The sequence below is a fragment of the Solanum verrucosum genome, unplaced genomic scaffold, assembly GCF_900185275.1.
Source record: "Solanum verrucosum unplaced genomic scaffold, falcon-dt-bn FXZP01000009.1, whole genome shotgun sequence".
NCBI lineage: Eukaryota > Viridiplantae > Streptophyta > Magnoliopsida > Solanales > Solanaceae > Solanum > Solanum verrucosum.
In genome coordinates this window covers 5,022,492-5,037,951 of record NW_026020231.1, presented here as the reverse complement: position 1 = coordinate 5,037,951, position 15,460 = coordinate 5,022,492, and the positions used below count along the sequence as shown (strand labels likewise).

Here is a 15,460-nt window from a genome sequence, read left to right as displayed (position 1 = left end):
AAGTTGAAAAACCCGAGTTTTATTGGATTGGTTTATAGATTAAAAAATCTGACACAAATAATTTTGTTTGATATTTGAAAAATCCGAACCAACCCGGCCATGTGCACCCCTAGTAACTATCATAGGCATCCCTTTAGTGTCTCACCTTTCCTTCTTGTTAGTACTGGAAATCTAGCTCATTTTGAGGTAGAGATCTTAGAATCCTACACGATTCAACATGAGTATGCAATCGCTATGGAAAGTCTCATGTGTGATACATAATGCTCAAGATCAGACATAATATGTGGTGTTAATCAATTAACAATTGGAGTATTGCTCATTGAAAAGTGATTGGTCCAGTTCTTGGATTTCTTTTAATGAGACTAATGATTTGAGTCCTCAATACTCAAAATTGTCAGCAATTTTTGGCCATAAATATTGCAACCATTTTTCGAAATAAGTTTGTTTAGCTTTGGGGAAAAAAATCGGCAAAATATCCAAAATCTGCAAAAAAAAGAAAAAAAAATGCACTTGTTTTGGGCTAAAATATAATTGTTTAGTTCTTTCAAAATTACAAAACTTACCCAAATTTTTTATATTTTATTTATAAGGCTCATCTATTTATGACTCAAACTAATTCTATCTACCCTTTCCCTCGTTAAACACACTCTTGAAATTGATTATAGGCGTAGTACATAAATTAATTAATTAACACAGCATACTATGATTGGTTTGTTCTTGATTTGGATTAAATAAAGGATTCCATCCGTCCAATAATAGTTGTCTACTATATTAAAAAAAAAAATAGTTGTCTAATAATACTTATCTAATTTAGAAAATCAAAAGATAATTTACTTTTTGTGTCTATTTTACCATTACTATTAAATATTTTTTATCATTAACACATTTTTCAAAGAGATTTAAGATTAAAAGATGGGATACTTTTCGAATCTGCCATAAGGGAAAACGCGGATGAAATAAGAATACTTTAAGATTTATCTAATCTAGCATTAAATTTAATAAAATCAAAGAATAATATAGTAATATTACCCCTATTATTTATTATTTTTTAATGGGTGTGCCAAGTCAATATTGAGCAACTATTGTTGAACATAGGGAGTAGGAAGTTTCCTCAATTACAAAAAAATTGGATTTTTCATTGCTCTCAGATACATTCCTTGGTTGTCCAATACATTGCAAATGATACATTACTTAAGGAGAGGGATGTATCCGAGAAGGGATAGGAATGTATCCAAAATATTGATAGAGATTTACCCGAGAAAGGATTTTTATAATTTTTCTAAATAATAGAGAATTTTAGAGATTATGATATCTTAAAATAGTTATTGAGTAGGGTGGCTAAATAAATGTCCTTGATGTTGTTACTGTAGAAAAACACTAACCGTAAATATTATACCCATACGCTGATCATGTATATTATCATTTATATGTTCATATAAGTATATTTATTATACTAATACTTAAATAAAAAATACAAAATCTATACAACTTGCTCATTAATATTTTGTAAATTAAACCACCTAAAAAGATTAAACTGTAATTATGTCTAAAATAATGTCGAGCATTAAATATTGGGAAGTTCAAGTATTGATTGCTTGAACTACCCACGGTAACCATGTAGTAATTAATTTTACTATAGCCATCTTCAATTATGGATGGGGTGTAGCCTTGTAATTAATTTGACAACTACATTTGCAAGTGGAAAGAAATGGAAAAAATTAATCCAACACCAAACACTCACCTCAAAATTTAATTTAAAGGGGAAAAGGTAAGAAGAATTTTTTATTGAAGTCAACAAACAACCTATGTGAATACAAAGATTTTTTAGATGAGTTAGAAAGAGGGCCCATGTCCCATGTAAAACTATTTTTTGTTTCGATGTTCTTTTTATAAAAAAGGAAACTCTAATTTTTTTTCTTAATATATAAGATGTGAGGAATATATACGTAATATATATTTTTTCTAATTTTTTAATGGTGTTCGGTTCTTTTTCTTCACGAATATTGATATTTAGAATGATGAATTTGAATTTGTTTAAGTTAATGAGTGACATCATTTATTCAAGCGGCAAAACTTTTTCTTTTTGGATTAAAACGTATGTGAGGATATGATGAACTTATAAATGGGTCATCGTGCATCTTGCACCTATGAATTTTTTTTTCTTTTTAAAAACTTGTCTGATTATTTATAAAACGCTTAACTATAAAATTGACCTTTTAAAATATACTTGTTTTACGTACGTTAATATAAGATACTATTTGTTTCAAACTCTTTGATTGTAAAAGAAGGGAAAATAAAAATGAGAAGGAAAGACTTGATTTGAGGCAAGGATTTCTCTCTCAAAAAGGAATTGGATTATCACCATCTTCCACGTAAATACTTCATTCTACGTCATTTGATTTGACATAGAGCTTTCTTCGTCTCAATTTATGTGATATCATTTCACTTAACACAAATTTTAAGAAAGAAAAAGAACTTATGAAATTTATAATCTAAAACAAATCTTAAACATCTACCTGTGTGACTATAATTATTTAATTATAAATAAAAATAAATATTTTTTTAAAAGTTAATTTTTAACTATAAAAAATAATATATATTTTGAAGTCTTTTTTTTAGAAATAAAAGTATCACATAAATTGATTGACTTTATAGAATGAGTTCCTAGCCATCAAACAAGTGAGGACAATTGTTGCATGCTAGCTTTTATCTTTCAAGTAATCTCCTTGTACGGATGATTTGGCCGATAATTTGACAGAAAACTACGTATGAAAGTCGACAACAAAATTGATATGTTTATCAAAATTTCAAAAGATCTTCTTTGTGAACTTATCTCTAAGTTTTAGAAACTATTTGATTTGACTATGGTTGGACCACAATTAGCAAATAATTGCTAGAGGAATAGAAAAAAAAGGGAGATAAAGTGTGGTAGTAGTAGAAACTAGAAGGAAAAGATTATTAAGGACAAAAATGATACACACTAGAAAGAAGAGAGGGAAAAACAATAATTAATTAATTAATTAATTGATGGTGACAACATCACCTCTTATTTTATAGTAGTAGTGATAATAGAACAAAGAGAAATCTAGTCTACCAACAAGATTGTGGTGACTATAGTTAAAAGATTTCTCAATTTCTTAATCAAATATTTTGAATTTAAACATGACAAAAATTCTGTTAAAAAATACAAAAGTTAGTTTGAAAGGTGGTCATCTATATGAATGATCTGAGATCGAGCACATTTTAATGCATTCTAAACCAGCTTATTGGATAGAGCTTGTCTAGTGTATTTTACATGTTTTGTGTTATTTGTAAATTATTATACTGTGGGGGTTAGTGTTCACCGTAAAAGCAAAGACTATAACAACGGTAAGTTATCCTAAAATTTTCATTAACAACTTCAAATTAGTCAATACCTTCGTAGTTCATACTAATGCGAAATTACGTGATGGATTTAATATAAAAACAGAGAGGGAGAGCAGGTATCAAGCTTCTTTCTCTGTTTTAAATGCTTTTGTATGGATTCAACAAGTCTGACGTGAGCCCCCTCCCTTCCTTTTATTTCCCCTCATCTTTAGGCTTTTCCCTTCTCTACATATATTCACTTCTTCACTTTCTTTTCTTCTCCATTCCTTTTCTTTCATATTTCAATTTTCATTAAAAAAAAATGGCCCAATTTTGCTTATTTCTTCTTTTTATCTATCTTGTTTCTGTCCCATGTGTTCTCTCTCGTTCTTTGTCATCTTCTTCACATCCTCACACCCAAATCTTCGATGTTGCAGCATCCATTGAGAAAACTGTTCAAGTTCTCACTCCTGCTACACAAAATTTTCAACAAGAAGCAATTAAGAATACCCATTTTAATTCTTCTTCAATATCTGTTTCAATTTATCCTCGTTCAGCTCTTGTTAAGCCCCGCCATAAAGATTATGCAGCTCTCACTCTCTCTCGACTCGAACGTGATTCGGCCCGAGTTTCTTCACTCACCATGAAGCTCCAGCTCGCGTTGAACAACTTTAATCACTCGGATCTCAAGCCGGTGGAGACCATGGTACAGCCTGAGGACCTTCAGACTCCTATTACCTCTGGAGCTAGTCAGGGGAGCGGTGAGTACTTTACCCGGCTCGGCTTGGGTCAACCGGTTAAGGAGTATTACATGGTGCTTGACACTGGCAGTGACATCACTTGGGTTCAATGTGAGCCGTGCTCTGATTGTTATCAGCAGTCGGATCCAATTTTTAGCCCGTCGAGTTCTTCTACATACAGTCGGCTCTCTTGCGACGCAGCTCAGTGCTCGGCTCTTGAGGTTTCGGCTTGTGCTAGTACTCAATCGTGTCTCTACCAGGTCTCTTATGGAGACGGCTCGTTCACTGTTGGAGAGTTTGCAACTGAAACGGTGTCGTTTGGGAAATCTGGTTCGTTCTCTGAAGTTGCTATTGGTTGTGGCCATGATAACGAAGGGCTATTCGTCGGTGCCGCTGGCTTGATTGCTCTAGGCGGCGGCTCTTTATCTCTACCAACTCAAATCAAAGCGTCTTCGTTTTCCTACTGTTTCGTAGACCGTGACTCTGCTTCATCCTCAACGCTGGATTTCAATTCGGCCCGACCCAGTGACTCCGTAATCGCACCGTTACTCCGTAACTCGAGAAGGAGCACTTTCTTCTACGTCGGACTCACCGGAATCAGCGTCGGTGGGCAGATGCTGTCGATTCCGGCGTCGGTGTTTCAGGTGGACGGAAGTGGTAGTGGCGGAATAATTGTGGATTCCGGAACGGCGGTGACTCGGTTAAAGAGCACTGCTTACAATACTCTACGTGACTCGTTCGTGAAGTACACTCAGCATTTACCTTCCGCCGGGCAGTTCGCACTGTTTGACACCTGCTACGACTTGTCGTCGATGACAAGAGCGAGTGTTCCGACGTTGGCGTTTCATTTCTCCGGCGGCAAAACACTGCCATTGCACCCGAAGAATTACCTAATTCCGGTGGATTCGTCGGGAAAATTCTGCTTGGCTTTTGCTCCGACGGATGGGTCGCTATCAATTATTGGAAACATACAGCAGCAAGGGACACGTGTCAGTTATGACCTGGCCAACAATCTTGTTGGATTTAGCCCCGACAAATGTTGAGTAGGAAATAGTAAAACACTTTGCATCTCCATTCTCCAGTAACTGCTTTTACCAATATTAATTATTATTGTAAAAATATTAAAAGCAGTATACTTTGTTGGAAGAGAAAAACAAAAAACAAATAAAGGGTAGGTGATGGATAATGAAGTTATATTAATTATGGATGGTTTTTTAAATGTTTTTTTAAATTATGAATGTAATGGGTGTAGTTTTTAATTACTCACAGGAAATTTGTAAGGTGAGAGATTGAAATGTAGTTGGAAATTAAATGATTGTACGACTGTAATTATTAATTAATACTACTGTATAAGGTTGGAAGGGAAGATGAGAATGGTCCAATGTGAATTTGTTAAATAACTCTAGAAAGTGCTATTGACTGGTGAGAGCCTCATAAATACCGTACCCAACTTCTACTACCAACTTTAAATGGAGTATCAATTGTTACACATTATGGATAGCAAGTACTTGAATTTGTGCCGCATACGCCATCACGAGGATTTTTTCATATACATAATTAGAACTTTGAGATTTTTGATTAAAAGAGATGTGATCACATCCACGGCACCATATCGAGTTTTAACTTTTGTATATGGACAACATGAGACCACTTGGGTGAGCATTTTGGAGGTATGTTGGAATAAAATATTTTTTTAGATTGTGCATGAAATTCTGGGGAAGTGCATCAGCATTTTACGTCAGAGTCAAATTAAACAAGCTAAGTTTTGTGATCAGTCATGAGGTGGTCTCTTCCCAGTTCCCATTGCAGTCTGTCTGGTTTTTGACTTGTTTTTTTTCTGTGTAAATGGGGGAAAGAGTGACGAAACATTGACACAGGCCATGAGCTCTTAGCGTTACCCCAACAATTCCAATGCCAACTTTTGAACTATTGTTGGTCCATATGTCACATAATGCTCAAAACTGCCTTTTATCCTATAGCTTTGTGTTGCACTTAATCGGTGTATTAGTGACAAATTCAGAATTTTAAATATTAATCTTTTTGTTTTTATTTGTTTGTCTTTCAATTTTATTTTGTCTAAAAACAAATGTCTTTTTTTTTTTTTTTTGCAACTCTTTTTATAACTTCAAACTTTCCACGTAAAATGTGTGTTTAAGAGCACAAGACTAATGAACATTTTGATATATTCTAGGTATGCTTAATTTAAACAGAGATTTGAAACATATGTTCAAAGCTATCTATACTATTTCTTTTAAGACACATAGTATATGGTTAGACTCCAAACTATTGGGTTCTGTTGAGTACTCAAGATCCCAATTGTAGAATTCCCACTATACAGAACGTATATTATTTATAGTCAGCCGTTTTTGACCACTCGGCCACTCTTCCCTACTGTTCGAGTGATATTACTAGCACTGCAAGTTTTGAGTGATCCACTTCAACTACTATATTATGGATATGTTCAGGATTTTACATTGGTGTATAAATGAAAAAAGAAAAAAAAAATGATAATAATAATAACCAAGGCAGATGGTCAGATTCTGCCACCAGTGAGTTGAGTGACTAAGAAATTGATTTTTTAACACAAGATCACTAATTAAGTCATTAATAAAATGACAAATTGGTCTTATTGAAGTTGAAGGAAGGTGGCTTAAGGGAGTTCACATGCTTAAGATTATTATAAAAATATAGGATAAATACAAGAAGAATCTCCATTGGAGGAGACAACGTGTGGATATTGTCACTTAAGAAGTAGGGCATACCTGCCTTTAGTAGTGGGATCAGATACTATAAATGACTTGAACTCGGTCGGTAGCCTTTTAATTTTGATGTCTTAATCTGCTTTAGCTTTATATGCCCATGTTCAATCACAACTTGACATGTATCCCCAACATTAGTTGGCACAGATTAGGACATGAAGAGTCTAGTTGAGCGAAGATTAAATTTGATATAGAGAAAATTATACTCCTGATCAAAAATTATTTTCCATATATACATGTTATATATATTAAATATTTTTAGCAAAATTTCTGACACATTGATGAAGGACACCTTGCATGGGAATCAATCCTAGGATGATATTTGTAGTTCCCAAAACAAATTGATGGACCCAAAACAAGCCTCACGGCTCACACAATATTCATAGGTTTTATGTGTCACAAAATAAAGTTGCTCGTGAGTGGATCATATTAACTCAGTCCACCTTAGCGTAATTTGAAGTTTTGCTCAAAGTTTTTAAATAACTGAAACTGATCACTTGAAAAAAAAAAATGAAGACAACTTGATATACCACTAATCGAGTAAATATTATTTGCATTGTACCGTACAATTTGTAGGTGTATATAAGTTAAAAGTGGAGGGACATCATATAAGAATCTACTGCGCTCATGTTCTTTGGCTCACAGAGCTAATAGTCACTTACCATTCTTTGGCTGCTTGTGGTTTATCAGTTAGTCATATTAGTTGGTACAATTTCCTTTTTCATTTCTTTATCAAAACGTTCAATTCCCAAATTATTTGTATGGGTAGAAATACCGTCTTTATAATTGGACAAATCAAGAGAAGACACATCATAATCAAAGTTCAATTGAATCTAGTTCAGTAAAGGTAACATCGGACATGTCACTAGATCATAAAGGGTAAGACTGGGAATCCAAAACAATGATGCAACTCCGCAACAACCAGATGATGAAAATATTAGTGACAAGTCAAGATAACCGTCAACAACAATAATACATTTTGAAAGAATCTAAGATTCATCCCAACTCAATCGTGTAACACAAAAGACGTTACTTAGGATTGTGCTCAAAATTCATCCCTTTCTCCTTACTTGTAGCACATCTAATTTTCATCACACACTGTACACACGCACTCAACCTCGTATATGTTCGGTGGAAGCACCAGATTCCAACTGGTTGCCATTCCCAATTTCCCATATTCCTCTTACTTTGTTTTTTTTTTTGAGTAGTCCGAATAATTTAAGAAAATATGAATTGCCTGTTTTGTTTTGTTTTTTGCCTGGTCAGTGGGGAAAACGAAAAATTCTCGCATAAAAGACGAGTTATTCTTTACCCATAAAAAAAATAGGAATTTATTGTTGAGAAATGAGAACAATTCAGTGCATGCACCCATTTATATTTATTTACAATCATTAAGTAATATTAATCGACCAAATTTAAGTAATAAACCATTTATGAATTAAATGTCTTCATTATATTGTTTTGATGCATTACCGACTTATTTTCCTTCTATCTATACTTAACTACTAGTTTGGCAACTCTTTACAGGGGAAGAGCGTTCTATACCGGCAAAATTCAATAATTTTAATTATAATTTTATATTTGTATTATTTAATCTATTCATAAGTATTATAAATAGTTTATTCAAAATATAATAAGCTTCCTTCAATCAATTAATTATGAGATTAATTCGACTCCCATATTGTATCTACTCCTCATGGTCTATACGTAATAAGTTAGCTCGTTTTGATAATATATCTAGCTATCTAGAATCACAAATAATAACGGCGATAATGTAATGTTAAAGTAAGTAACTATATATAAAATATCTCCCATTTTATCAAAATAATAATTTCTGTGTTCACATTACTTTGTGAAGCTAATAGTAACACAATATAACAATTTAAACGCACATATTAAAAGGAAACTACAAAAATGATGCAAAAAAATGCAAATTAGAATCATCAGGAAGATGAGACCCAGAAACACAAAAAGGAAAATACCTTTTCCAAAGAACACTTTGAAAAAGACACTGCTCCATTGACATATCTTTGGCAATAGTTTAAAAAGTTCTGCAGAAGTGCTGCTCATCCAACTCCTCCATTACGTGTACAATTAGGGTTTTTAGTAAGGGAGGAGAAGAGGCGGACCAAAGGACCGTAGCTAGAAAATGCACATACTACATTCATCGAGCTTTAGATGTGTGTCCGGAATCGGAATTTAGTATCCGACTGAAGTTTGATCTGAATGCGGTTCTGATGTGTGGTCGGAATCGGAATTTAGTATTCGACGGAAGTTTGATCTGAATGCGGTTGAGCATTAAAAAGACAAACGCCGCTGCCGGGGATCGAACCCGGGTCACCCGCGTGACAGGCGGGAATACTTACCACTATACTACAACGACCTTATTGATACAATAGCGTAGAAGTTTCCTATTTCTCTTAATGATTTGAAAAAAACCAGAGTCGCCGGTGAGTGAGCAAAAAACATTCGCCGTTGCCGGGGATCGAACCCGGGTCACCCGCGTGACAGGCGGGAATACTTACCACTATACTACAACGACTTTGTTGTGATGTTAGTAAAATATTCTTCATTCCTGATTCTGCTTTATGAATCGGAAAAACCAGTCGCCGGTGAGAGCAAAAAAACGTACGCCGCTGCCGGGGATCGAACCCGGGTCACCCGCGTGACAGGCGGGAATACTCACCACTATACTACAACGACTTTAATTGATGCTAAAAGAAGCTTAGCATTTAATATATTGAATGAACTTCTTCAGTATGTGACTTCAAAAGTTCAGGCAGTATAGCATTGCGTGTGAAGATGAACTTACTTGTAGGCTAGTGCTTCACGATTTTTACTGCCTACTTAAGTCCTATAGGACTAAGAGGTTGGTATGTGAATGGAACCGTAGGCTCCTATGCCGGGAGCATTTCGGGGTATAGTTATTTAAGTGAAAATGAAAGATTACCGGTAATTCAACTTTAAGCCACATAACGAATAATAATTTTGAAATAAAATTTGGGGATATATGAGCTACATAATTAAAAGAACATTTATAATGAGCTAGTATATAACTAGCGTGATTGTGCTACCTAGTTGAAATATTGAAATCCAAATGATCCTACAAAATGTTTTATGTTTATTTTAAATTCTTAAAATGTAAAAATAAAAATCTCTCGTGAGATTTGCCATAAGACAATAAAAGAAAATCATTATAAGCTACATAAAACTAATTGATTTTACTTTGTGTTGAGGTATCTATTCGTTTAATAAATTGACGTTTTCATTTTACAATGTGAAATGCAAATCCAAATGACACAAGCTCTTCAAGCCATTAGCAGAAGAATGCAATTACACACTAGTCAAATGCTTCAAGCCATTAGTAGAAGAATGCAATTACACACAAGTCAAGTGACTTTCGCTTAGTAAGAAACATATATACTCGAATACTTATTACAATAACATACTCAATGTAATGCCACAAGTGGCATCTAGAGAAAATGGAGTGTACACAGCCTTACCCCTACCTTATAGAGATAAAAAGGCAGTATCTGATAGACCCTTAGCTTAAAAATCAAGTATGTGAAACAAATAAAGTAGCATATATTCCAACAATTAAATAACTAAATTGAAAAGAGACCAGAAATAGAAATGAGAATGACGAAAAAACTATCAGAGATTGTTTGAAACATAAAACATTTTCCTTAAGAAAATTACTTTCTGCATCATTCGCCAGTAAGTTTTTTTTAGTAGGATATACATCTTTGTGTGACCTATAGGTTACAAGTTTGAGTCATAGAAGCAAACACTAATACTTGCCTTAGGGTGGATTGTCTACAACACAAACCTTGGCTGCGACCCTTCTCTGGACCCCGCTAACGCGAGATGTTTTGTGCATCGGACAATCCTTCTATTGTATAATGCTTATTCTATACTATGAAAGAAAAGGAAACATACAAAATAGCTAGTTTTACCTTTTATTTACAAGTACATTTTCTCCTAATGTGATTCAAGAAAAAGACCTCGACAACTCCAGCTCAATGAAACCTTAGAAGATGATTTTACACCTCTTATTAGTTACGTTTATTGTTACTTTTTTTTTCTTGATTAGCTTAACTGAATTTATTGAACTAACTACTTCTCTTTTTTGACATCATCTTTATCACTTTCAGTGTAATTTTCAAGATTTTCTTCAAGTAACATCGGCAATTGTATGCCCGGTAACACTAAATTCATAGTGCATACATTACAACTCACAAAATATTGTGCTACCTAATACATCTTAGAACTATAATTAAATTATTCCATACAAAATACATATGCCTTCTATATATTCCATCCGGAATACAACAGGTATACCTGATCCATTTCAATAGTAATCCTTAGATCGGCAATGCCTGGTGGCTTAACCAATTCTTAGTTCTTACTTATCCTATCTTTGCTTAAACACCGTTAAGATCAGTCCTGACTTTCAATTGCATCGTTAATATTTACTGCGATGATTTTTGCCTTATCATTACTTGAGTCGAGGGTCTAACGGAATATCCTCTCTATCTTCACAAGGTAGGAGTAAGGTTTGTACACACCACCCTCCAAACCCCACTTGTGGGATTACACTATGTTGTTGTTATCTTTTAACTATAAAATGTATGAGACTTGAATAGACAGTTACCCGTCCCTAATAAAACAACAATGCCATTCCACTTTTTCACAACATTTTTTCTTTGGAACTTGATCCAAACTTGCTACTATTGTTATGAGATTTGAAATGCATAGGTAACAAGTTATAGGGCCAGGAATTATAAATCTAAATTGAGAAATTATAGCAGCAAGCAGCACATCTAAGTCAGGAACCCAGCCATTCTTTTCAGCAATACCATTGAGCAGGATTAGTTGATAATCTTCATCAATTACTACTGTGAAACTTGACAGTTAAATCTCAGCTCAAATTACATCATTTTAATTCTATTTGGTTAGTTAAGCACATCCTACATTAGAAGATGAGATGAAGGTGTGCAATCACAAAGGTGTCAAGATAGAGGTTTACAGCTTCGAACTAAAATTACTGATACACCATCCCAATATCATAGCTTTAATGATAAACTCTCTCTCAGTCTAGGCAAGGATTAGAAGTAATAGCCCTTAACTAACACAAATATTATTTGTTTTCCCTATATAAAGATGCTCATATATAGAACTACTAGATGGTTTTGGTGAAAAATTTAGGATGTAAATGCAAATCATTTCATCCATGTGATTAGTCTTAAGTTACCACGGCAGAGGAGCAAGCACATCCCGATCTGGAAAGATAAAGTGTCCAGCTAACTAAAGGGGAAACTGAAGAGAGAAGGCTTACTTGTTACCAAGAAGAAAACATCCACTCCTGAGAGTAATCTTGTCTCTCAAACCTAGTTCCTTGTATCTTTGGTGCCTTTCCTATTATAAACAAAACAATTTGATAAGATGAGGACCAAGAACCTCCAATAGCATGAGTAAAATAGGTATGAAGCATGTACAGATTGAGAAATGGAAACAAGGGAAATACAGAAAATTGAAGGGAAGCTATTGCACTGACTAGACAATGTAAAATTGTAAATATGGGGAAATACAAAGCCGAGAACATCTAGAAACAGTTTAGAAAATGGAATCATAAATGTTTCTGCAATTTTTATGTATGGAACATTAAAAATCGCACATGCTTTATGCTACTCTTATGAATTTAAATAGTTTGGAAGCTAATTCATAGGCCTCAAAAGAATGGACTTGGCAGATGGAGGAAGTGGAACAGCTAAGTTTTACTAACACCAACCTAACCCTGCCATCAGGGAAAAAGACATGGAAACTCGATTAAGATGTGACAGAAAAGTTGGGGACCTTCTTCGAGAAAGCTGCAAATGGATTTATATCCTCTTCATACATCTTCTTGTAATTGGACTCCTCATCTGAGCTGAAACCACTTCCTAGGTCTTCTGCATACTGAGAATGAGAAAGCAGCATATCAGAAGAAAAAGAAATCGACGCAGACTGTGAAATCAACAATAAAATCAGACAGGTCACCTTCTTTGATCCTCTTGAAATCACTCTCTCAGAATTATGATCTTGAACATAACGGATTTTTCCATAAAGTTTGACATTATCTGCTTTTGTTTTCTTAAGTTCTGAGGTCAACACACCTATCTTCTCATTCAGACGTCTAATTTCCTAGAAAGATCAAGATTTAATAACAATGACCCTTGTAAGCACGAAAGACACATTTCTGAGGTTTTATAGAAGGTAAGTGGAAAGATTAGAGATCATTTCAGAAATAAAGGAAAAAAGAATGAAACCTCTTCAGTTTCCTGCAAGCGAGCCCAGAGGAGGTCTCTAGAATATATGTCAATTTATTGTAAGCTCATATTCATAATATAGGAATATTATAGCATTTTAGAACTTCAAATGTATGAATCAAAAGCATTGAACTTTTGGAAATCTAATATTAAACATCAATAGATGGCTCGATAACCTTATCATTATATCATGATGATCTATGATCCCCATCCAATACTCTTCTCTCTCCACATTCATCCCTTGATCAGATGTCATTTATTTTTATCAATTGTATTATTATTTCATATGGTTTTAGATTAGTTTCTCATCACTTGTTCCTCCGCCTCACAGAGGTGGATCCCCAAGGTTTCTTCAAGACCACTGGGGTTATGCAATCTTTTGGGGTAACCATAAGCGCTATCCAAAAAAGAAGGTCTAATTGTTCGGTGACTAGTTCCCCAAAGGAGTCAGTTAGAGGAACGGGAGATGTAGTTGTAAGAGTTCAAAATTTAAAACTGTTATCTGAACCCATATTGATCAACATCATATTCCATAGTGCTCTGACGTGCGTTACTCGAACCAACAGTCTTACGGAAACAGCCTTTTTACCTCCCGAGGTAGGGATAAGGTATGCGTACATTCTACCTACCTAGACCCTGCTTATGGGCTACACTTTGTTGTTGTTGTTGATGATGAATATCATTATACACAAAACAATCATTTGAAAAAAATAATTACTGAGTTAGAGACAAAAGTATGTAAAGAACTAAGTCACAGAAATCAGAAAGAAGCATACAATGCCAAATGAACATTTTTCTCTACTAAATTCACTTCATCATTAGCAATCGAAATCCAACTAAAAGCCGAGCTAATTTCCATTCTGTCATTCTATCTCTCTGTTCCAACATTTTGCAGCAAAATGCAAAGCAACTTGACTGAACAGTAGCTAAAAATCCGATTATTGCATCAGATAAACTACTGATAACTAGAACATAAAGGCGAAATTGCTCTTGCCTAGTGTTAAAGTGAACTAATCCCAAAATTAAAATAAATTTGACGAAATTTAACAGATAATTGCGCCAACACATACCTCTCCAGTAGCGAGGGGAGTAGAAGAAGACGAACTTTTCGCCTTCTCCCTCTCTGATCCAGTGATCCTCCTTCCTGAAGTTGCTATGGAGAAAGTTGAACAATTTTTTATTTTTTTCTATATATAGGTTCCCGTTGCAAAAAGCACCTATTAACGTAATAATTTATAATTGACATGTCTTACCACATTATCTCTATTATAATTAATATTTAATATTATACTAAGTATAAAATATGGGGAAAAAAAATATAATATGTTAAAAGTGATAAGTAAAAATAAATTTTAGTTTTTAAATAATAGACAAGAAAAGTGAATAGAAGAAGTATTAGTTTAATATTACAATTTGACCTTCTCCAAAGATTTCAATATAATAAAAATGTTTCCCTATGATATATCAGAGATCTCAAGTTTTCAGTTTTATGAGTATTTTTTCTCACTTCAAAACGTGCAATTTTGGTCAAGTAATACCAAATGGAGTACTATTTAGTTTCTGAGGAGTTCGTAAATGGATAAACTTAAAAGGAAAAAAGGGAGCACACAAATTCTATAAGAAGATGTGATTAGGTAGTGGGGTAATATTTTAATGGGATACAAAGTTTAAATGAAAGAAATATTTTTAAAATTTACGACTTTAACTTAATTTATACAATGATGTTTAATTGGACAGACAATTGTTTGTAAGTTATAGCCAATGAATACAATTTGTGCACTATTTGAATCAATCCAACTTACTATAATGAGATTTCTAGTCGCAAATGATAAATGTGAATTGTAATTGCAAAATGGTATAAGGTGTTGAGTGCAATTTATAAATCGTGGAATGTATTTTTAATTCACATAAAGCAAAGTTTGATAGAGAGAAATTGGTCAGATTCACCCGCAATTTGAGAAAATTTTAAAAGAATTAATCGGCATTTTAACAAATTGTAGAAGTTCAGAAAGTTAGAAAATCAATCTCGTATTTGTCTCTATCATATCATTGTTAGCATCAAGGGAAAAATGGTATCTTTCCTAACAAAGGTATGATATTGAATTAAAAGTTTAGTGATGGGCAAATTTGTTTGATTTAAACAAATATAAAGATATATATGACTTTTTCAATATTTATTTACAATATAATTCACAAAATCAATACCTCATCAAGTCTTTTACATATTACACTCAAAGTCCAAAGATGAATTATTGGAATTCTACAATCAGTAAATTGCAAGTTATATAAGTAAAAGTCGTCGCTCACT

At 33.7% G+C, this 15,460-nt stretch overlaps 2 protein-coding genes and 3 non-coding genes across 5 annotated transcripts; 1 reads left to right on the top strand and 4 right to left on the bottom strand.

Annotated features, from left to right (window-relative positions):
* The first annotated feature begins 3,462 nt into the window (after nucleotides 1–3,462).
* Nucleotides 3,463–5,233, top strand: LOC125832068 (protein ASPARTIC PROTEASE IN GUARD CELL 1-like). The gene has a single exon (XM_049511203.1). It carries the CDS (start codon nucleotides 3,668–3,670, stop codon nucleotides 5,126–5,128), a length of 1,461 nt encoding a protein of 486 aa, XP_049367160.1. The 5' UTR covers nucleotides 3,463–3,667; the 3' UTR covers nucleotides 5,129–5,233.
* Nucleotides 5,234–9,155: 3,922 nt separating this feature from the next.
* On the bottom strand, nucleotides 9,156–9,227 carry TRNAD-GUC (transfer RNA aspartic acid (anticodon GUC)). Its single transcript has one exon. It is a non-coding gene; the product is annotated as a tRNA-Asp (tRNA).
* An 87-nt stretch (nucleotides 9,228–9,314) lies between these two features.
* Nucleotides 9,315–9,386, bottom strand: TRNAD-GUC (transfer RNA aspartic acid (anticodon GUC)). The gene has a single exon. It is a non-coding gene; the product is annotated as a tRNA-Asp (tRNA).
* An 89-nt stretch (nucleotides 9,387–9,475) lies between these two features.
* On the bottom strand, nucleotides 9,476–9,547 carry TRNAD-GUC (transfer RNA aspartic acid (anticodon GUC)). Its single transcript has one exon. It is a non-coding gene; the product is annotated as a tRNA-Asp (tRNA).
* Nucleotides 9,548–12,163: 2,616 nt separating this feature from the next.
* LOC125832306 (protein CASP-like) lies at nucleotides 12,164–14,410 on the bottom strand. Its single transcript, XM_049511445.1, has 5 exons — nucleotides 14,406–14,410; nucleotides 14,223–14,292; nucleotides 12,884–13,027; nucleotides 12,701–12,802; nucleotides 12,164–12,262 (listed from the first exon to the last, which is right to left on the bottom strand). Exons 1-5 carry the CDS (start codon nucleotides 14,408–14,410, stop codon nucleotides 12,179–12,181), a joined length of 405 nt encoding a protein of 134 aa, XP_049367402.1. The 3' UTR covers nucleotides 12,164–12,178.
* Nucleotides 14,411–15,460: the final 1,050 nt, after the last annotated feature.

Bases quoted from the DNA above. Each gene is read 5' to 3' on its own strand.
- LOC125832068 (XM_049511203.1), top strand. From the start codon at position 3,668: ATGGCCCAATTTTGCTTATTTCTTCTTTTTATCTATCTTGTTTCTGTC.
- LOC125832306 (XM_049511445.1), bottom strand. The intron at 12,803-12,883 runs GTGACCTGTCTG...TCTCATTCTCAG, and splicing joins TTTCAAGAGGATCAAAGAAG to TATGCAGAAGACCTAGGAAG. The intron at 12,263-12,700 runs GTCCCCAACTTT...TGTTTATAATAG, and splicing joins TTGCAGCTTTCTCGAAGAAG to GAAAGGCACCAAAGATACAA.